The 22,605-nt window shown below is 47.3% G+C and overlaps 1 protein-coding gene across 2 annotated transcripts in view; it reads left to right on the top strand.

Moving 5' to 3' along the window:
• EFCAB8 (EF-hand calcium binding domain 8) overlaps window positions 1–14,932 on the top strand; it is a 58,128-nt gene extending 43,196 nt beyond the window's left edge. For both annotated transcript variants that reach the window (XM_070801498.1, XM_070801499.1), the window contains 8 exons: window positions 320–454; window positions 3,595–3,816; window positions 4,360–4,497; window positions 6,905–7,073; window positions 10,948–11,080; window positions 12,645–12,849; window positions 12,933–13,031; window positions 14,257–14,932. In XM_070801498.1, coding sequence (XP_070657599.1) covers window positions 320–454; window positions 3,595–3,816; window positions 4,360–4,497; window positions 6,905–7,073; window positions 10,948–11,080; window positions 12,645–12,849; window positions 12,933–13,031; window positions 14,257–14,553 — 1,398 coding nt within the window. In that variant the 3' untranslated portion in view covers window positions 14,554–14,932. The remainder of the gene's footprint in view (window positions 1–319; window positions 455–3,594; window positions 3,817–4,359; window positions 4,498–6,904; window positions 7,074–10,947; window positions 11,081–12,644; window positions 12,850–12,932; window positions 13,032–14,256) is intronic.
• The last annotated feature ends 7,673 nt before the right edge of the window (window positions 14,933–22,605 follow it).

Genomic DNA, 22,605 nt, shown 5'->3' on the forward strand with positions numbered 1-22,605 from the left:
ACCATCCTTGAAGTGTCAGGGTTGTATAACTACATACACAGCCCTTGATCCTCACCTCTAGCCAGAGTGTCTTTCCCAGGATGAAGGAGGGGGCTTCCCCAGAAGCCAACTGTGCTCTCTGCCCTGAAAGCAGAAGCTGCCGGTAACTTAAACCTGAGATTCTCCAGCGTTGGAGTGTCTTTATGCCCAGGATCCTTTGAACACCCAGCTGTATCTTTTGGGGGGAGGTGTCCACTCTTTCAGCATTTGCCTCTGTCTCTGTTCCCCAGAGATTGTCTCAAGCTGAACTGGGAGGCCCATTTTTTTTTTTTTTTTCCAGAAACCTCTCAGTGCTAGCAGCCTCAGTCAGTCAAGATTATCCCTTGACAGACACTCAACTCTCAAAGAGGCTGAAAGGAAAAAAGCAGACTTCCAGAAGAAGCTGTTGCTGCAGTCCAATGCATCGGTGGAGAAGGTTGGCCATGTTCAGGCAGGGGCTGGGTTGTGAGCCAGGGGCTGGACAGTTGGGATGCAGACTGGAGATGTGGCACCTGGGGGTCTGGGAGCCCAGCCTCGTTCTCCCAGGACCTGGAGAAGCCTGTTGGACGTGATGGCAGTGCTCAGGATCTTGGCTACAGGGCTGCCATTTTGGGGGTGTCCCCAGTGTGTGGGGCTGTCTAGGGAGGGGAGCAGTGTTCCTTCCTGGACTGGGAGGTAGGAGATGAGGCATGTTCAGAACCCACTGGTGAAGTGCCCTCCTGAATTTTGCGTGATGCGTGAGTGGGGATTGGGTTATCTCTGTTCTTCCTCCTCCTGTACCTTCCCCCTTTCTGAGCTTGGACACGTCTCCCTCTGCTGTCACCCCTGGGTAAGGTGACCTCTAAGGCCCCTTCCAGGTTTAATCTGAAATAATAGGGTAATTCTATATGGGTCCCCTAGGCTCCTACCATGAGCCCAATGAGAATATAATTAATAGCTGTAGGTTGCAGCAGGGCTGCTCCATGGCCCAGTTTCTGGGACTCAAGAACAGGGGAGCAGTGTCCTGTGGGACGGGTCCTGTGGAATGGAGCAGAGAGCTACCAGTGGCTGGACCTTCTCTCCTTCAGGTTCTGAATGTGCTTTCCTCTGTTTTTAAAAACATGGCTTAAAAAAACCCTCCAAAACTTAAAAAAGTAGTATTGGTTAAAAAAATAGAAATATGTGTAAAGCAAAAAATAAAAGGTCCATGTTTCTCACTGTGTACTCCGTCTCATCCCCCAACAGTGGTCGCAATCACTATGAAAAGGTTGGTTTAGCTTTGTCTTTTTTTTTTTTAGGGGAGTGATGTTAAATTATATAGCTACGTGCATTTGCTTTTAAAATTTAACTATACTATATTATGGATATGTTTTCTCCCTAGTGATTTTCAGCTTATTCCTTTGTTAGGTTAAAAAATTATTTTCTTAAATCTACATTTCTTTAATAGTACATGAGTCTGCCTTTGTCCTCACACTAAGCCAGTCCTAGACATCAGCCTTGTCTTCATTTCTGCCAGTCTGGTAGGTGGAAAATATTGTCTTTTGATATTTCTTTGGTTATTTGTGATGTTGAGCTTTTTGTATTTTTGTTAGACAGTTGCATTTCTTCAGTGGAATAAATGCATATTCATATCCTTTTCCATTCTTTTTTGTGTTAATTTCTTGGAGCTGTCTATATGTTCTGGAAATGAATCCTTTGCCTGTTGTGTCTTGGAGATATTTTCACCTCATCAGCCTTCAGGGTGTCACATTGAGGTTTTAACTTTTTTTTTAATTAGTTAATTAGTTTTATTTTTGGTTGCTCTGGGTCTCCATTGCTGTGCACAGGCCTTTCTCTAGATGCAGTAAGCAGAGGCTACTCTTGGGTGAGGTGCACAGGCTTCTCACTGCGTAGGCTTCTCTTGTTGCATAGCGTGGGCTCTAGGGCACGCAGCTTCAGTGGTTCCAACTCCTGGGGACTAGAGCGCGGGCTGAGTGGTTGTGGCATGTGGCTGAGTTGCTTCACGGCATGTAAAATCTTCCCGGACTAGGGACAGAACCCTGGCATCTCACTGTACAAATATATCAAGGGGAACGAGTTTGTTTTCTGCATCATTCTGAGTTGAGTACAGGTCTTTAGAAAAATCTTGTTTGAGCCTTCAGTTCAGTTCAGTTGCTCAGTCGTGTCCGACTCTTTGTGACCCCATGAATCGCAGCACACCAGGCCTCCCTGTCCATTACCAACTCCCGGAGTTCACCCAGACTCACGTCCATCGAGTCAGTGATGCCATCCAGCCATCTCATCCTCTGTCGTCCCCTTCTCCTCCTGCCTCCAATCCCTCCCAGCATCAGAGTCTTTTCCAATGAGTCAACTCTTTGCATGAGGTGGCCAAAGTACTGGAGTTTCAGCTTTAGCATCATTCCTTGCAAAGAAATCCCAGGGCTGATCTCCTTCAGAATGGACTGGTTGGATCTCCTTGCAGTCCAAGGGACTCTCAACAGTCTTCTCCAACACCACAGTTCAAAAGCATCAATTCTTCGGCACTCAGCCTTCTTCACAGTCCAACTCTCACATCCATACATGACCACAGGAAAAACCATAGCCTTGACTAGACGAACTTTTGTTGGCAAAGTAATGTCTTTGCTTTTGAATATGCTATCTTGTTGGTCATAATTTTCCTTCCAAGGAGAAAGCATCTTTTAATTTCATGGCTGCAGTCACCATCTGCAGTGATTTTGGAGCCCCAAAAAATAAAGTCTGACACTGTTTCCACTGTTTCCCCATCTATTTCCCATGAAGTGATGGGACCGGATGCCATGATCTTCGTTTTCTGAATGTTGAGCTTTAAGCCAACTTTTTCACTCCCCACTTTCACTTTCATCAAGAGGCTTTTTAGTTCCTCTTCACTTTCTGCCATGGAGAAGGCAATGGCACCCCACTCCAGTACTCTTGCCTGGAGAATCCCAGGGACGGGGAAGCCTGGTGGGCTGCCGTCTATGGGGTCGCACAGAGTCGGACACGACTAAAGCAACTTAGCAGCAGCAGCAGCAGCACTTTCTGCCATAAGGGTGGTGTCATCTGCATATCTGAGGTTATTGATATTTCTCCCGGCAATCTTGATTCCAGCTTGTGTTCCTTCCAGTCCAGCATTTCTCATGATGTACTCTGCATATAAGTTAAATGAGCAGGGTGACAACATACAGCCTTGATGTACTCCTTTTCCTATTTGGAACCAGTCTGTTGTTCCATGTCCAGTTCTAACTGTTGCTTCCTGACCTGCATATAAATTTCTCAAGAGGCAGGTCAGGTGGTCTGGTATTCCTGTCTTTATTCGGTAGCCGTTCATTGATCTATTATGATGTGTCAGGCAGTGTCATATGGGATAAAGTCATGAACAAAAAAGATACAAATCCCAGTCCTTGGGGAGCTCATAGTCTGGCCAAACGTTCCTAGTCACCAACTGGGTAGGTAAGGTGGTATTCCATCACTGTTCTCACTGGGCGTCTAGGAAACTGGGGGACCAGGTGGGTGTGGCTCCTTGCCCAGGCGTCTCAGCACTGTGCCACAGGGGAGCTCTGGCTCCCAGCACCCCTGAGCGGGTTCGCCTCTCTCGCACAGATAATCTTCTTACAGACCAGGCCTCGCCTGCCACACTCGGCTGCCTTGCTGAGCAGCTGCATGGACGGTTACATCTATGCCTGGTCCATCCATGGGAGCGGAGGCCTGCTGGGCAAGTTCCCTGTGGACTCTGTAGACGAGGGGGACGTGGTTGTGGGTGCCATGGCCACGGATCAAAATGACTGGATTCTTGTCACAGGGGATTGCAAAGGGTGCATCAAGGTGAGGAAGAACTGGCCCTGGGATCGAGGGGCTGGCCTGAGCCATGCTCTGGCCTCCTCTTTGCCATCGGTGGTCCTCGCCCCATCCCTATGTCCTCTGGGCACTCGATTCACTTGTAACACAGTGGGTGGTGGGGTGGGTTCCCTCAGAGTCCTCTCCTGCCCTCGTGGGCCCAGGGAAGTGAAGGAGGGCTTGGTCAGGGGGTCGCCCGCCCAGAAGACTTCCTGTGGGTCCTGTGCTTTAGAATTCTCTTCCTGCTGCTCCCTCACCCCCAGCTGTGCATCTGATCTGTGATCAGCTGTCTCAGGAGCTGATTTTGTGCTTTGTGGTGATGTGGGGTGTGAATGTCCCATCACTGGGTCTGTCACACTCTCCCTGTATGCTAGCTAAAGGTCTGGCCTAGAAGATGCCGTGGTCCCCTTGGCGGTGTGGGTAAGAACCAGCCCCCTGCGGTGAAGAGAAATGGTCTGGGGGGGACCCTCAGAGTGAGTCGGTGTTGGGGGTCAGGGAGTGCTGGGCTACTAATCCATGCTTTGTGTCTAGATCTGGGACATCAAGGATTACTGTGCACATTCTGACAAGCAGACAAACCATCCTAGTGAGATCAACAAGTTTCGGTTCTTAATTTCTGAACGGATTCAGGTCAGCCTCCCAAACTACAGTCCCCCGGAGGAGAAGAAGGTAGGATGATTACTGGGCAATTGCTGAGAAAAGTGCCTCTGAGCCCCGCCAATGAGTTGGGACCATGGTTCCCACACTGAGATTCGGAATCTTCCATGTTTTCTGTCGAAGGTTGTCTGATTGATGTGGAAAAGGTTTTCTGCTCACCAGAAGTCACTATTAACCAGTGAAACATAAGTATGCACACACCAAACACACTCACGTGCACACACATGTATACACGTACACACATATGCATACCTTCCATGGGCTTTGATCTTTGCAATGAAGGCCCTGAGGTCATAAATTCCTTTAAAAAGTAATGCAAATATTTATGTATTTTCTTGAGTAGGTAATGCATTTGCGTGTGTGCTAAGTCGCTTCAGTCGTGTCCCAGTCTTTGTGACTCTATGGACGTAGCCTGCCAGGTTTCTCTGTCCTTGGGATTTTTTAGGCAAGAATACTGGAGTGGGTTGCCATGCCCTCCTGCAGGGGATCTTCTCAACCCAGGGATCGAACCCACGTGTCTTTTGTCTCCTGGCGGGTTCTTTACCAATAAGGCCATGTTGGGAAGCCCAGATAATGCATCTACGTAGTTCAGAAATCACTGGCTATTTCCCCGATGACTAGTGAATTTGAGCACCTTTTCCTTAGTTGTCAGGAAAATGCAAATTAAAGCCCAAAGGTGGTATCACTGCTTATCTACCAGAATGACTAAAACTGAAATGACAGGCAATGCCAAATATTGGCAAGAATATAGGTCAACTGGTGATAACCCATCTAAAATTGCTTATTTTGATGGTTGTAACTCTGAATATATGAAAAGCCACTGAAGCCAGCACTTTAAATAGGTACGTTGTGTGTGAATTGTATTTCAATAAAACTGTGTTTAAAAGCTATAGAAACAATAGGACAAATATTCTTTTTTGGTTTTGTTTTTTTTTAACGAATCTTTGTTTGTAATTGTTTATCTACACATCTGGTAATTTATCCCAAGGAAGTAGTATGTAAAAGGACGTCAATCTAAGGCCTTTAATGCTACTGCCGTACTGCATTCCAGAAAGTTTATGTAGGTTTTCACTTTATTAGTTTGTTTTGCTTTATCCTTGACAGCATAAAGTTTTTATCATTAACAGTATTTATCTGAGTGAGCGCCCCCTGATAGATAGAGAAGGCATTCAATAAATAAATGTTTAAAGTGAAAAAAAAAAAACTTTTACTGATTTTTAGATATAAACAGTTTCTTTTGATTTTATGAAAATATCTTTGCTTATATTGACATCTGTCCTTATTTTATTGGCTATATATATTTTGTGAATTACCTCTTCATGTCCTTGGTCCAGTTTTCTTTTGTGGTGACCATCTTTTATAAATGATGTACAATCATCTTAAAACATATTAAAAGACATTAACTCATTGCCTGTCATATGTATTACAAGCATCCCCTCCCCCCAGGTTGTCATTTGCCTTTTAATTTATGATGAGTTTTAAATTACAACGTATTTTTTGGTGGTCAATTTTTCTTCCCATTGTGATATTTCCTGTCGCTTATCACTTCCTAATCAGAGATAATAGTCATTCTTTCTCTTCAATATTTTATGGTTTCATTAAAAAGGATTCTTCAACCCTTCTAGTGTTTACTTATAAGATATAAGACAATGATTTAAGTTTCACTACTTAGTTTATCAGGAATTCCAACACTGTTGATTGAATCCTGTTCTCTATTACCACCAATTTCCTACCATTCTTGTTATCAACGTTTTAAATATATATTTGGGTTGGTTTCTGAGATATTGTCTTCCATTGTCTAGTTTTTATTACTGTGATGTAACATACTCGAGTATGATAAAACATGTCCTCCTTCATTAATTTTGTTTTATTTGAAAATAGTCTTGGATATTTACACTCATTTTCCAATTAAGTAGGATTTTATTCTTTCATAGTACATTGTGATATATCACTCCATTTCTCACCCTATTCCATGCCTGATGCCCAACTAAATATCTTGAAAAAAAGACCTGGGTTCTTGTCTAACCCCATCACTTTCTAGCTGTGTGGTTCTGGGCTGATTACTGAATGTTTCTGACTCTCACTTCTCTCCTCTCTGCAGTGGTGAGACTCATACACATCCCATAAGGTTATTCTGATGTGCAAACGAAATAATCTGTACACAGGAAGCGGGCAAGCAATACAACAATATGCATTTTTTTTTTTTAAATGATTTTACTGAAGGGACCAGTGAGGGCCAGAGAAGTGCTTGGATTTACATAAGGTCACCAGAAAGTTCATGTGGGGGTGTATCTAGAACTAGAACTGTGGCCCATGTCCCAGCTCCTTCCAGAAGCCTCTGCTACCTCCAGCCCTGGGTGCCCTCTGCTGAGCCAGCGTCTTGGGAGTTTAATTAATTCTCTTTCACTGTCCCCTGTAGGTGGAGGCCGGCCAGACCATTTCCCTGATTCCACCCCAGCTTCTGATTAGCTGGAAGGCCCATTTGGATAGTGTGGCAGACATCCTATATGTGGACAGCCTCCAGCTGGTTATAAGTGCTGGCCAGGACCGGGACGTCAAGGCTTGGAAACTCTCTGGTGACGCCATTGGTACGGACGGTCCTGCTGAAGCTCAGTCATGCCCCATGGCCCTTCCTGGCCCTGACCCTGTTAGAACACAAGCTGGCATAAACCTCATATCCCATGGGGTGGAAGTTTCAGACCACAGCAGCTGTCTTTCCTCAAACAGTATCACAAGGTGTGAGTCTGTCCAATTGTCCATTCAGCAGTCTGTCCATCCGCTCATTCTCTCATCTGCTCAACACTATTTGCCTTTGCATATCAGATCATATATCTGATAAGGTACAGTCCATTCTCTTTTTAAAAATAAACTTAATTCTTGAGGTATAACATATGTAATGAAAAGCCCACAAACCAAAAGTATTCTCAGCTTAGTGAATTTTCAGGAGGTAAACGTATAGCCGTATAACCATCATTGTATCAAGAAACAGAACATCACCAGGACTCAGGGCTTCCCTCACCTCCTGACCCACTGTCTCTACCAACACCTTTCCAAAAGTAACCACTGTTCTGGTTCCTAAATCCAAAGCTTATATTAGTCTTGCTTTGAACTTTGTCTAAATGGAATCATTTGATAGTTTCTCCTTTGTGTCTGGCTTCTTTCTCTCAAACACCATATGTTTGTGCCATTCAGCCATTCGTTGACTGTAGCAGCTCATTCATTCTTCCTGCTGAGTGGTATTCTGTTGTTGATACCGTACTTTATCTATCTGTGCTATTGTTGGTGGGCATTAGGACTATTGTAGGCTATTAAACGGAGAAGGCAATGGCACCCCACTCCAGTACTCTTGCCTGGAAAATCCCATGGACGGAGGAGCCTGGTGGGCTGCAGTCCATGGGGTCGCTAAGAGTCGGACACGACTGAGCGACTTCACTTTCACTTTTCACTTTCATGCATTGGAGAAGGAAATGGCAACCCACTCCAGTGTTCTTGCCTGGAGAATCCCGGGGACAGGGGAGCCTGGTGGGCTGCCATCTATGGGGTCGCACAGAGTCGGACACGACTGAAGCGACTTAGCAGTAGCAGCAGCAGGCTATTAAAAACAAACACTGCTGTGAACACCCTCATACAGGTTTTTTTTTGAACAAGTGTATGCATTTCTGTTAGATATGTATTTATAATGGAATTGCTGAACCACAGAGTATACACATTCAGTGTCAGTAGATGCTTTAAACTATCTTTCAAAGTGCTCACCAGTTTTCACTCTTTCACCAGCTGCATACAGCGGCTCTTACTGAGTCATAACTTTGTGACTGCTTGATATCGTCATTGCATTAAATTTTAGCCATTTTGGTGAATATGTAGTGGCATTTTATTGTGGTTTTAATTTGAATCCCTGATGAGTAGAGGTTGAATATCTATTTATGTATTTATTGATCATATGTTTATTGATCAATTGTATATTTTATAGTTGTCCCATGTCTCTCATTCTCTCTTCTGTTCTTTACATTTTTTTTTTTCCTGTCTCTGCATTCCATTTTGGATATTTTCTACTGACCTGCCTTCCAGTTCGTTAATCTTGTCTCCTATGTGCAGTCTGCTATTAAATCCATCCAGATACTGTATTTTTTAGTTCTACAACACTCATTTGATTTATTCTACAAATGTCGATTCATGGTTGAAATTCTGCTTCTTTTCCTCCATTCTATTCATATTTTCCTTTATTTTATTTAACATTTTTACAACAGTTGTTTTAAAGTATTTACCTATTAACTCCAATGTCTGAATTATCTGTGAGTCTGATTCTAATGCCTATTTCTTCTTTTGATTATTGGTTATATTTTCCTGCATTTTCACATGTCATGTATAGAAAAACTCCATGAAACCAAACCAAACAAAAACCCAACCCAAATCAAGCTGAACTTTCCTGAACTTTGTAGAAAAGAAACTGCAAAGACTGAAGCCGATATGATTTTCCTCCAGCGCGTTGCTCTTTCCTCTGCATAGCGCTTCTCGTCTCAGTGCGGTTAGGAAGTGAGCTGGGTTGGGGCTGGATTGTAGCTCCAGGAGCCCTAGTTTACTTCTGGGTTCAGCTGATTCCAGGGTAAAGCCTGTTGTGTTTGCTGTTGGCTTCTTCCTCCAGTGAGACTCTTGACTCCTAGTGAGCTCATTCTGTCTTTCTAGCCCAACCCTCAGAACTTAAGCAATTGCAGGCCCTGATCTTCTTTCCACGTGGCGACCGCTCATTTGTCCTATGATCTCTAAGTCTGTTTTTGTTTGTTTCATTTGTCTGTTTCGTTTTTTAGATTATATAACTAAGATCATGAGGCATTTGTCTTTCTTTAACTTGTTTTACTTAACACAGTACTTTCCAGAGCCACCAGTGTTGTCACAAATGGCAAGATTTCTCTTTTTTTATGACTGAGTCATATTCTCTAAGCTCTCCTGTAGGGAAAACAACCATGCCTTTGGGACTCCACTAGACTTAATCTGTCATGCCAGCCAGATTGGCTCTTAGAAACTCTGCTGGTTTCCCTATCTTTGGGTATCTTTCTTCTGCTAAACGGAGCCTGATTCTCACTCACCATGTGTCCATACTCAGAAAATTGCTCCCAGAGAAAAAAGCAGTTCCCAATTTTAGTTCTTCTGGGAAGGACTCTTTCCTTTCTGTAATTTGGTTTGTCTAGTCTTCTCTGCTTCTATAGCTCTCCAGTGATTTTTTTAAATACAGTTTTTAGAAGTTCCTTTCCATTTACAGTTATTACAAAATATTGGCTGAATTCCCTGTGTTGGGCAGCGTACATCCTTGAGCCTGTCTTACACCTATAGTTTGTACCTCCCCGCTGGTAATCACTAGTTTGTTCTCTGTATCTGTGAGTCTGCTTATTTTTTATTATATTCATCAATTGGTTCTATTTTTTAGATTCCACTTATAAGTGATATAATGTTTGTCTTTGACTGATTTATTTCACTTAGCATATAGCCTTCAAGGTTCATTCTTGTTGCCACAAATGGTGAAATTTTGTTTTTTCTTTATGACTGAGTAGCTTTCAGTCATAAAGTAGCTTTTTACATATCAATTATATGTATTGATATACATACCACATCTTCTTAGGTTGCTTCCGTATCTTGGCAATTATAAATAAAGCTGCTATGAACATTGGGCTGTATCTTTTTGATTTTTTTTTTTGCATGTATACCCAGGAGTGGAGTTGTTGGATTGTATGGTAGTCCTATTTTTAGTTATGGAGAACCCCCTATGCTGTTTTTCACAGCGGCCGCACTCATTTACATTCCCACAAATAGTGTACAGGGTTCCTTTTGTTCCAGATCCTCGCCAACATTCATTATCTGTGTTCTTTTTGATGATCGCCATTCTCATTGGTGTGAGGTGATATCTTATTCTTCTCCAGTGATTTGTAAAAATATGACTTTGTAACACATCTGCTTTGGTTTTCTTAATTAAAAAGAATTCTGCAGCATGAAAATGGCCTACAACTCACTATGCCCTGCCCAGAAGTAGGACTCATATTTCTCTATTCTTACTACCTACTTTCTACCCCAGCCCTGATCCTCCACAGACCCATTCCTAATCTCACATCTGATAGGTGGCTGATAGATGCCTGTAGTCTTGCACCATTGCCATTTTATGTGTGAGCCACTTAAAGCCCGTCTGAGGACTATTCAGTCATTGCCAAAGAACCTTCTCCATCTTAGCCTATATGTGAGGCAGGATGCTTTAGGCCTGAACTCCAAGTATACCCTAGGGTTAGGGTCTGACTCTTCCAGATATTTGCCAAGTAGCTAGCATAATGCCTGGGATATGTTGGGCATAGTTAGGTGTAGGCCAGGAACAAGGGATTGCTGGCTGCCTCTTGAGGGTGGATGGTGAGGGACAGAGTGTTTAGAGGAGGGAGTGGCTGGCCAGTCCTTGCTACTGAACTGGGTCTGGTTAAATCACAGGGACGTTTGGCTTGAGTGTTTGGAAAAGGCTGCAGGATACCCCAATGATGACTGATGGCGAACTAAATGAAAGATTAAAGAAAGAGGGTGACTTCTTCGACCCCAATGAGAAGACCTTCCATCTAGAGCTGCAGTGAGTTATCACAATGGTCACTAGTCACTGGTCAACTGGTTAACTCTGGTCTGGATCCCAGGAGCCCCCCCTTGTAGGGTAGTGCTGGGCATATGCAGGCAGGGCCTTCAGAATGTCACAGGTATGGGAATTGCAGGTGACTTGACTCTACAGGTGGTGGCTGTGGCCTCAGAGCCCGAGGCTCCGTACTAGCCCAGATCAGCTGTAAGACTGAGCAGTGAAAACCAGAAAATATAAAACCCAAGTCCTTAGATGGGGACCCTGCTCCAGAATCAGGGCCCCTGCTGGGACAGCCCAGGATTCTGGTCTTGACATATGTGTTATTTCTCTGAGTTGGGGGAGGCAGGTTGCTTGCTACCTGTTCTTTCCTCTACAGGTTCCTCCTCCACCTGTGCTCTATCCCTATTCCTGACCAAGTCTCAGATAAATTTTTTGTTGTTCAGTTGCTAAGTCATGTCCAACTCTTTGCGACCCCATGAACTGCAGCACACCAGGCTTCCCAGTTCTTCACTATCTTCCAGAGTTTGCTCAAACTCATGTCCATTGAGTCAGTGGTGCTATCCAACCATCTCATCCTCTGTTGTCCCCTTCTCCTCCTGCCTTCCATCTTTCCCAGCATCAGGGTCTTTTCCAATGAGTCAGCGCTTTGCATCAAGTGGCCAAAATATTGGAGCTTGAGCTTCAGTATTAGTCCTTCAATGAATATTCAGGACTGATTTCCTTTAGGATTGACTGGTTTGATCTCCTTGCATCCCAGGGACTCTCAAGAGTCTTCTCCAGCACCACAGTTTGAAAGCATCAATTCTTTGGCACTCAGTCTTCTGAGAGATGGTCCAACTCTCACATCTGTACATGACTACTGGAAAAACCATAGCTTTGGTTGGGTCATTCAAAAAATATTTATTGACTGCCAGGTTGTGCTAGGTTCTGGACATCCAAAACTATCCAGACATAGGTCCTGCCTCAGAGAACTCCCAGTCCACTGAGGGAGATGAATATGTAACCCATGGCTACAGTTCTATGTGGTAAACAATAGGACTATTAAGACAGGCTTGGCTCAGAGGATAATCACCTGACTGGGTGGAGCAAGTAAGGAAGGCTTCATAGAAGAGAGATTTTGGAGTTGGGTTTTGTCATGTAGGTAAGAGTTTGTCAGGCACCATAGAGTCCTCGTGGCTCCTATGCTCCTGTCAAGGCTTAGGCTTTTACAGTCCTGTCAGGATATATCAACAAGACAGAGGCAAGGTTCCCCTTGCAGGGAGAGGAAGTTTAGGTGTTCTACAAGGGGAGGCCCAGGGGAAGTCTGGATGGGGTGTCAGGCCTCCATAGAAGAGTATGTCGGGTGGTGGGAGGTGTCGTAGGACTTGTTGGAGGCCAGGATAAGCAGGGCTTTGTTAGTGTTAATTGAACACTTGCCCATTGATGGGCCCTGGGCTGTACAGCCTCAGGGGAGGGATGAGAAGGTTGGAGAGGATCCAGCCCAGAAAGGAGAAACCTGCCTGGGGAGGGATGTCCCACCACGTGGTACAGAGGGCATCTTGTGAAGGAAAGCCCCTCACATCAGGGAGGAGCGAGATCTTGCTGAGGCCCTGATGTACCAGCGGCGGGAACAGGTAGTCCTCTTGGATCTGCTGAATGGGAAGGCAGACACGGAGGCTAAAGCCTGGGCCAGGCTGCAAAAGATAACCCCGATGTCCCCATGGACTGGAAAGCGCTCCCCGGAAGACATTGAGGATACCTGGTGCAAGTGGGAATCCAAGGGCAAGCAGGTGAGGCTGGCGGGGCACTGAGTGGGTAGGGAAGCCCTCAACCCTCAGCCCCGAGCCCTCGCCCTTGCCTGGGACCCCTGCAGGAGAGCAAAGTGCTGGGAGCAGCATACAAGCCCAAGGAGCGGTTGCGGAGCCCTGGACTCCTGTTCACCAACGTGCAGTATGGCTGCATGAAGCACCAGGTGAGTCAGGGTGGGGTTAGCTCCCTGAGATGCTGGGCCTAGGGGCTGGGGCTCCCACCTCCATCATGCCCACATGGCCCTCCAGTGGGAGTGAGGGGCGCACCTTTCCTTAGCAGGATTCTGGGCCATAGGCAGCTCTGGGATGAAGCTGGTCTGGCTGGTTTGTTTGCCAAGGCCCTGCTTGAGGCCATGGACACAGTTTTTGTCCTTGAGGACAAACCTCATCAAGCCTATGGGAGGAGGTTGTTTGTGGACTTGGAATCTGTTGCTCGCCTTCAAAGCATTTTTCCCAGAGTCTGCTTGTTTGCTGGGCTTCCCTTGTAGCTTAGTTGGTAAAGAATCTGCCTGCAGTGCAGGAGACCCCAGTTCAATCCCTGGGTCAGGAAGATCCCCTGGAGAAGGAAATGGCAACCCACTCCAGCATTCTCGCCTGGAAAATCCCATGGACAGAGGAGCCTGGTGGGCTGCAGTCCATGGGGTCGCAATGGGTGCCATTCTGGAGTAGACACAGGGCCTCATGGTGCTAGGCACACAGTCAGCAAGAGACAGAGGGAGTGGAACAGGCCTGTCCTTGGGGAGAGAAAGGGACCAGGGACTTCGGACAGACCAGCCTAGAGTCCCATCCTGCCTCTTGCTTGGGCAGATCCCAGCCTCTCTCAACCTCTTCCTCCTCCTCGGGGGAGCTCCCATCCTCTGGGATGTGGACTCAAAGGCAAACCCCTGGCCCCAGGCTGGGGAGGGGCCAGTGCCAAAAAGGAACTTGGCTTCCTTGCCCTTTCCTGGAGATGGGCCTCCCAGCACAGCGTTGCGAGTGCTGCTGGGAGAGGTGGGGGCATGTCTGGAGAGTTCCTTGCATTCGAGCCCCACTCAGGGTCCAGCTCGAGGCCTCATTGTGAGATGGGGATGGTCCAGCACTGACCTCACAGGACTGTTGGCAGCACCAAGAGAAGGGCTGGGGGCTGGGCCTGGTGCCCAGTGGGCTCACTGCTCGGCCAAGTGTGGTCATCACTAATGTTGCTGTTCAGTCGCTAAGTCACGTCCTATTCTTTGTGGCCCCAATGACTGCAGCATTCCAGGCCTCCCTGTCCCTCCCAGGTCATCAGCAACAGGCGTGCAACTCTGGGGATGGCTCCTCTCTCAAAGGAAGCCCCCAGAGTCCATCCTCCCTGGGAACCTGCTCTTGGCCCCTGCTGTTCTCCACGCTCCCCTGCTCTGTTCCCTGCAGATCTCACCTCAGATCTACCAGAGCCTGCACTTCAGTGAGCTGGCGTCCACCCAGAACCCTGCCTTCAAGACGCAAAAAGTCCTGGACCAGCAGAGCTGGCTCACCCTCCTGGTGACCCAGCGCATCCGGAAGGACCTGGGTCCCTACAGGGACACCGTGCCTGAGCACCCGGCCAGCTCGCCCACCACCACGGCCTCCTCGCCTTCCTCACCCTCACTGTCAGCCTCGGGCTCCGGGCTCCTGGCGTCTGGCCTGGCCCCTTCCTCATGGTCCCAGCCCTCCCGATCCTTTTTGTAGCCCCCATCCACTCCTGCACCCTGTCCTCCCCCGTGGACCTGTCCCAGGTATCCGGGCACGTCCTGCAGAGGCTGGTGTCTTCCCTGCCCCACGGCCCCTCCCTCAGGCTGCTCTCCAGGCCTCTGAAGGCCCACCTTCCATCCTCCCACATTAGGCTCTGAGGTGGCCCATCCTCTCTCCAGTTCGCCAGCAGGGCCACCAGGCTCATGAGGTCCTGTCTGTCCCTGGCTTACCCTCTGCCAGGCCCAGAGGGTACAGACCTCGCCCTGGCTCTCCCCACTCTGCCATCTGGTGAAGCCAACCTTCTTCGCCAGAGTCCTGGAGAAGAAAAATAAATGTTCTCAGATGTTGAAGCCCCACCAGCCTTGGGATTGGGCTGTGTGTCCCTCACACCTTAGGCACCAGGCTGTGTCTCTGATTTGGGGTTGTGCTCCCCTAGGCAAGGGGATGTGGGGAGGAGAGTCCCTCCTCTCAGGACACCTGGTGTGGCTGGCTGGCAAGTAACAGGCCAAAGCAGGGGCAGGCGCTTCACAAGCCCTGGAGGTGCTGTGGTGGGTAGTGTGAGTGAGCGGAGAGGGGGAAGCAGCGGAGGAGAGGAGAGGAGGTCAGCCAGGCGGGTGGGACCTTGAAGACCAGGAAAACACATCTGGAGTGACTCTGAGTGAGACGGGAGCCATTGCAGGGGCTGGAGCCAGAGTGCGACATGATGGGATTGAAGCGGAGCCGAGAGGAGGCTGTTCTGAGCAGCGATGGCGGAGCTGGTCAGAGGGTGAGGGGGATGGTCAGGAGGTGAAGGTGGGGGGTGCCGATGTGCAGAGCAGACTGTGGGGGTGAGAGTGTCTTGCCCGACTTGGCTGGTTTTTGTCCTGAGGCCTGTACACAGCAAGTCCTACTGAACTCCCAGGAAGGTAGTCATCTTCTCCCCATTTTACAGAAGGGAACAGAGGCTCAGAGAGGGGAAGTAACTTGCCCGGGGTCATCCAGCATGGAAGCCAGAGTGGGATCCGCGCCCAGGCCAGGCTGACGCTTAAGCCCAGCTTCCCTCTCCTGGGTGCCTTTGCCCTACACTGGCTGGGTGACCATCTGCCAGGACTAAATCTCTCCCAGTCCCGTCTGGAAAGCTAGGCAGATCCTCCTGGTGATTTAAAAGATTAAAATAAAAGACACTGTTCTCAGTGGGTGGCACTGGATAGATAGTTTAGGGCTGAAGATCTCTCAGAGTGGAGGAGGAAAGAGATACCTCTAAAGCCTGGTGAGAGAATCCAGAAAATCCAGGTCTCTCAATCCTAGTCTCTCAACGCTATCCCACCTGGCTTGCATACCTCCTGGGACAAGGGCCTCAGTCCTTGCAGAGTTGGGGACTGTTAGAACATCCTTCCTTGGGTGGCATCCACGTTTACTTCCTGCTCTGGCCCAGTTCTGTCCAGGAAGGTGATGAGGAGGGAGGCAGTGGGGATGCCAGACCGTGTGCCCCCAGCTTCTTACAGGGGCCACAGGAGAGACCTAGTGCCCACTACGGACCCCTATCACCAGCCCTTCCTTTCCTGGACACCCCGTCAGCAGTGACTGCAGAGCCAGATAGCCAGGCTGGAATTCCTGCCCTGCAACTCTTGAGCTGCGTGACCACATGCAGGCCACATCCCTCTCGTTTCCCAAAGTTGTGCCTCTTTCGAGGGGCTGCCAGGAGAAGAGGGCAGGGGGCGGTACAGTGAGTTCCCATCTACAGGTCCAGCAGGGCAAGCCCTCCATGAAGGGTGCTTATTAGGGTGATTTTTATTTCTCCCCTCCCTTGCGAAGCCCAGGTCTCAGGTATCCTAGGATGTTGCCTGATGTGTCTGTGCTCTTTTGAAGGGTCACCTGAGACCTTCCTTCCTGTCACAGAGGGACCTTCTGGAGGGCATGTCCTCACTTGGCCACATGGTGGGTTGGTAGCATTGATGGGAGACAAACTGGCAGGTTAAGAAGGGAGAGGGCGCCGGGAGGTCTGCTGTTCTGAGCTCTGGCGGTGAACGAGGCCTCCCTTTCCTCCCCTTTCTGACTCCAGAACCACTGCCAAAGCTGAGGGACTCAAAGGACTTGGGGCTGAGTGTTGGGGACAGACCCCTCCTGGAGCCCAGCCCCAGGGAACTGCCCCAGGGCCAGTGTCTGAGAACTGAACAGAGCAGGAGGCTCTTTACCAGCGTGAGAGGCAGGACCAGGTGGTGTCCACACACCCAGGATGGAGGGGATTCTAGGACCCCAGAGTCTGGGCCAGCCTTCCAGGCTACCTAGAGCTTCCCATAAGCCTGTAGGCCCCATGATGGGGAAGAGGGGTGGATAGGGGCACTCCAGTTTATGCTCCCTGACCTTGACCATGACACATGGTAACCAGCAGTCTCAATCCCTCCTCTGTAGAGATGAATCATCCCCAGAGCCCTGGGAGGGTGAAAGTGGCCTGAGAAACCACTGTGACCACTGTAGGGCTTCCCACTGCCCAAGCTGTGTGCTTCCTCAGAGCTGGCTCTGGTTTGGAGAAGTAAAGGCTGTATTATTTCCTCCACTTTGTGTGAAGGGCTCATAGCCATCATCACAATTGACAAGGGCCTTCCATGCCAGGATCTGGGGGCCTCAGTTCACTCTGACCTCTGGGAGGAGGTGAGGACTAGCGTCTCCTAGGCGCATATGGGGAAATTGAGGCCAAGAGGGAAACTTTGTCCAGGTCGCAGGGTGAGGGAGCTCAGGACAGGGGCAGGGCCTAGGATTTTGCCTCATCACTGGTTCAGGCAGCTCTGAGTCTTGCAGAAGGGAGGCCCTGCCCATCAGCCCCAGGCCTACCTGGCCTGGCATTCAGGGATTAATAAGGATTAATGAAAATCCTGGGGCTTGAGCTAGGCTTACCAGAGGCGCCACTCCGGGGACCGTGGGGGATGACTTGGCGCTCTGTACCTCCGGTTCTGTCTTGGTCACTGCAGAGAGTTAACTCCCACCCTGGCTGGCCGCCTGCTCCTCTGCTCCTGTCTAGTGGGTGGGCCGGGTGGTGGGAGGGCGGCAAGCCTTGTGCATTGTGGGCCTGGAATGGGGGTGGGCCGCGAGACCCCTTTGTTCTCCTGCAGGATGCTGCCCCAGAGCCAAGCCCCTTCTGATTAGAGCAGGCCTATGTTGTGGACCTTGGATTGCTCTGGGTCCCTCTAGGGGTCCATCATGACAAATAGATGGGGAAAAAATGGAAACAGTGACAGACTTTATTTTCTTGGGCTCCAAAATCACTGTGAATGGTGACCGCAGCCATGAAAGTAAAAGACGTTTGCTCCTTGGAAGAAAAGCTATGACAAACTTAGCATATTAAAAAGCAGAGACATCACTTTGCTGACAAAGCTCTGTCTAGTCAAAGCTATGGTTTTTCCAGTAGTCACGTATGGATGTGAGAGTTGGACCATAAAGAAGGCTGAGTGCTGAAGAACTGATGCTTTCGAATTGCGATGTTGGAGAAGACTCTTGAGAGCCCCTTGCACTGCAAGGAGATCCAACCAGTCAATCCTAAAGGAAATCAACCCTGAATATTCATTGGAAGGACTGACACTGAATCTGAAGGTCCAATTTGGCCACCTAATGTGAAGAGCTGACTCATTGGAAAAGACCCTGATGTTGGGAAAGATTGAGGGCAGGAGAATAAGGGGACAACAGAGGATGAGATGGTTGGATGGCATCACCAATTCAATGCACGTGAGTTTGAGCAAACCCCGGGAGATTGTGAGGGACAGAGGAGCCTGGCATGCTGCAGCCGATGTGGTTGCAAAGTGTCAGACATGACTTGGCGACTGAACAACAAGGGGCCCGTCTCCTTGTCTGTGCAGTGGGGTTGTTCAAAGGCTCTGGGGACTGCAATGCCCAACCAGGGTCTAGTGATTTTGAAGGACGGGTGCTGTGGGGCATGGAAGGGACACTTCTGGGGCAGGTGAAGGGAGGACAGTGGTGAGTAAGGAGGACCTGAATAAAGCAAAAGGCTGAGCTGCCTGCAGTGAGGGGTCCTGGTGAAGAGCAGCCCCACCCCCTCCCCGTGGATGAGAGCCCCCTGGCTGTGCCCTTCCCTGCAGTCTGTGCACCTACTCAGCAGCCTGGAGTGGGCGGGACGGGCAGGCTGCTCTCTGGGGCACAGTGGGGACAGACCCTGGAATCCTGCCCTCCCTTCGGCTTCCATAATCAGTCCACCTGAACCGACTGGAATTTGAAATGATGTGAGAGGGCTTGGGTGGGTGAGCAAGCACTTTGGGCCAGGAAGGTCTGGGTTGGTGTTGCAGCTCCGCCATGGCCCCTTCCGTCACCTTAGGAAATGACTCCACCTCTCGGTGCCTCAGTTGCCCTGTCTGTAGGGAGGCTTGGTCCCTGTGGTGAGGAGGAGGTGGGAAGATGAGTGTGAGCGCACCTGTGCATTATGGAATGTTTGTGGACGATACGCTTGTCCGTCTAGAAAACTCAAGAGGGAGAGGACCATGGCGGAGTGAGGTTGCATGATTTTCTTCCACAGCAGCTGTGACCATAGAGAATGTCCCTGAGGGTAAAGATCCCATTTACAATCAGCCTAAAACTGATTAAAATATCTGGAACTAAAATCTGACCAGAAAGGCAGAGAATTCATATGAAGAAAGCAATGGCACTTCATTAAAGGTGTTGAAGTAGGATCCCATGTTCCGGAAGGAGAAGAGCTGACGTGTGGCCAAGACACTTAGTTTTCATCCACGAATTCATAAAACCAGTGCAAGTTTAGCTGTTAAAAAAATGCAACTTGACAAAGCTGATTCTAAAGTTTGCCTTGACAGACTTCCCTGGTTGTCCAGTGGTTAGGACTATCTTCCAACGGAGGGGATGTGGGTTCGATCCCTGGCCAGAGAACTAAGATCTCACATGCTGAGAGGCAACCAAGCCTGCATCCCATAACTACTGAGTCCACGTGCATCAACTAGAGAGAAGTCTGCAGGCTGCAACTAAGACCTATTGCTGCCAAAAAAAGAAAAAAATGCTTGCCTTGAAAGAGAAGTGTATGAAAAGCAGAAATAAAGAGAATGGTACTCAATATAGCTCCTGGAGGAGGAAATGGCAACCCAGTCCAATATTCTTGCCAGGATAATCCTATGGACAGAGGAGGGGACAGTCCATGGGGTTGCAGAGTCAGACACAACTTAGCCACTGAGCATGCGCGCACACACTCAGTATAGCACATACCAACACACATTCCAAAGCTGGAGTAACTTGAAGAGTACGGTTTCGTACAGGACAAAGCAGGGAACCCAATGAAGTGATGAAGCCCAGAGGCTCTGCACTGACTCTGTTTCCAAGCTACAGATGGAAGATGGATCATTTAATACAGTATTGTGGTTTCTAGGAAGCAATTTAGTTTTAAAATTAAACTAGATCTCTACCTTACACCAGGCATAAAAATAAATTTCAGATGCATTATAAAGCTTTTACACATTTAAATCTTATATGTGTGCACCAAAGAGCTCATATCTATATCTACAGTATGTAGGTATGTATATACATCATATATAAATTATAAAATTACTAGAAGGAAGTATAGGAATATATTGTTGTAATCTTGGAACTGGGCAGAACCTTCCTAGCAACACATACATCTTAGAAGCTACAAAGGAAAAGGCTGATTTGACTTTGTACATAACATTTTCTAAAAAAATAAAATACTTTGAATAAAGTTAAAAGACAAAATTTTGGAAGAAAGTTGTAGGATGACTGGAAGAGTGAGATTGGGAGAGGCATTTGGGGGAGGGAGTGGGGTGTCTCCGGATTCACTTTTCCTCAAACCTCAATATGGTGCGTTAATAACATTCTTACTAATAACAAGAGTAATTTTCATAGAAACTGTGGGATAATACCAGGTTGGATATGTGTGGCTCCCAGGTCCACTGAGTGCTGGGAGGGACAGGGAGTGTCAGGATGCTGTGATCCCTTGAAGCCCCCTCTGACCATGGAGACCATCAAAGGACAAGCCCTGGGGCCATGTGCTGGAGGGTGACCAGGGGCTGGTGAGTCCCCAGGGGCTGGTGAGGAGCCTGGCTGATGGCCAGAGGGGCAGCTTCTGCAGCAGGACAGAGGCTTGTCCAAGGTGATCTCTCAGGAGACAACTATGTTTCCGATTTACCTACATTTCTAATGCCCAGTTGAGCCCTTGCCAGCCTCTCCACCTGCCTGTCTCTGGCTTTATGAAGTCCCTCCCTTGAAGACTTCCTGTGCCCTTTCCAACTGGACCAGCCTGCCCCCATCTCGGACAGCATCACCTTGTCCCCAAGGACTGGGCCTCTTATCACCTGCCTGGGGCCAGAGGTTGACAGTGGTCATTTACCCATCATTCACCCAGCACCTACTGTGTGCTATACTCTGTGCTGAGAGCTCCGTGGGAGGTCCATGGCGTTTTTTCCACGGATACTCACAGTAGACACTGGCTTTAGCACTTCTGTCAGCTCTTAAGTAAATACCAGAACAGGTGGGATTCAGCTATGGCAAAGATTACACACATAAACTATGAGTGACTGGTTAGGGAACAGAAACAAAAAGCAATTTACATCTGCCTTTCTAATAGTATACTGAGATGACCTGCTATCAGAATTTATAGAATTTCCTTACAATGTTTTCAAAGTATCCCAGAGTCTCTCCTTTACGGGATTTAAAATATCTTATAACTTTTTTCAATTTTCAAAATCATAGTAATATATATAATATAATATTAATATATAATATATTGATGATATAATATATGATAATATATTATATATAATATTATAATATATACAAATATATACATAATATATATATAAAATGTAAAGTTTATCATCTTAACCTTTTCAAAGTGTATAGTTCACTGGTATTAAATATATTCATAACATTGTTACAACCATCGCTAACATCCATCTTCATAGCTCTTTCCATGTAAAACTGAAGCTGTGTACCCATTTAACACCGACTCCCCATTCTCCCATACCTCAACTGGTGGCAACCCATCTACTTTCTGCCTCCATGCATTTGACAGAATAAGTATCTCATACAAGTAGAATCATAGCACATTTGTCTTTTTGTGACTGGCTTATTTCATTTAGCATCATGTTCTCAAGGTTCATCCATGTTGCGGCATATTGCAGAACTTTTTCCTTTCAAAGACTGAATAGTATTCCATTGTATGTATAGAACACATCTGGTCTATTTCATTTATTCTGTTGATGAAAACTTGTGTTGCTTCCTGCTGTTACGAATAATGCTGCTATGAATATGAGTGTACAAATACCTCTTTGAGACCCTGCTTTTAATTCTTTTTGGTAAATATCCAGAGTGGGATTGTTCAGTCAAATGGTGTTTCTATTTTAAATCTATTTTTTTTTTTTGTAAAATGCCTTACTATTTTCCACAGTGGCTCTACATGAAGTCCCACTGACAGTACACAAGTTCCAATTTCTCTATATCCTCATCCACACTTTTTATTTTTTTTATAATAGCCTAATGGGTGTGAAGTAGTAGATCTCATTATAGATTTTTTAAAAGTCTTTTTAAAAAGGTGTTTATTTTTGGCTGCATTGGGTCTTAGTTATGGCACACGGGATATTCCCTTGTGGAGCTCAGGCTTCTCTCTAGTTGTGGCACGTGGGCTCCAGAGCGTGTGGGCTCTGTATTTTGAGGAATGTGGGCTTAGTTGCCCTATGGTGTGTGGGACCTTAGTTCCCTGACCAGGGATTGAACCCATGTTCCCTGCATGGCAGGTGGATCCTTAACCACGGGACCACAGAGGAAATCCCTCATTGTAGCTTTGACTTGCATTTCCCTAATGATGAGTGATGTTGAATAAGTTGTCAATGTACTTATTGACCATTCATATATCTTTTTCAGAGAAATGTCTGTTCGGATGCTTTGCCCATTTTTGAATTGAGTTTTTTTTTGTGTGCGTGTGGTTGAATTTTAGGAGTTCTCCATATATTCTGAATATTAATCTCTTATCAGATATATGATTTGCAAATACTCTCTCCCATCCTGTGGGTTGCCTTTTTTACTTTGTTGATATTGTCTTTCAATGCA

This window comes from Bos indicus, chromosome 13 (assembly GCF_029378745.1).
Source record: "Bos indicus isolate NIAB-ARS_2022 breed Sahiwal x Tharparkar chromosome 13, NIAB-ARS_B.indTharparkar_mat_pri_1.0, whole genome shotgun sequence".
NCBI lineage: Eukaryota > Metazoa > Chordata > Mammalia > Artiodactyla > Bovidae > Bos > Bos indicus.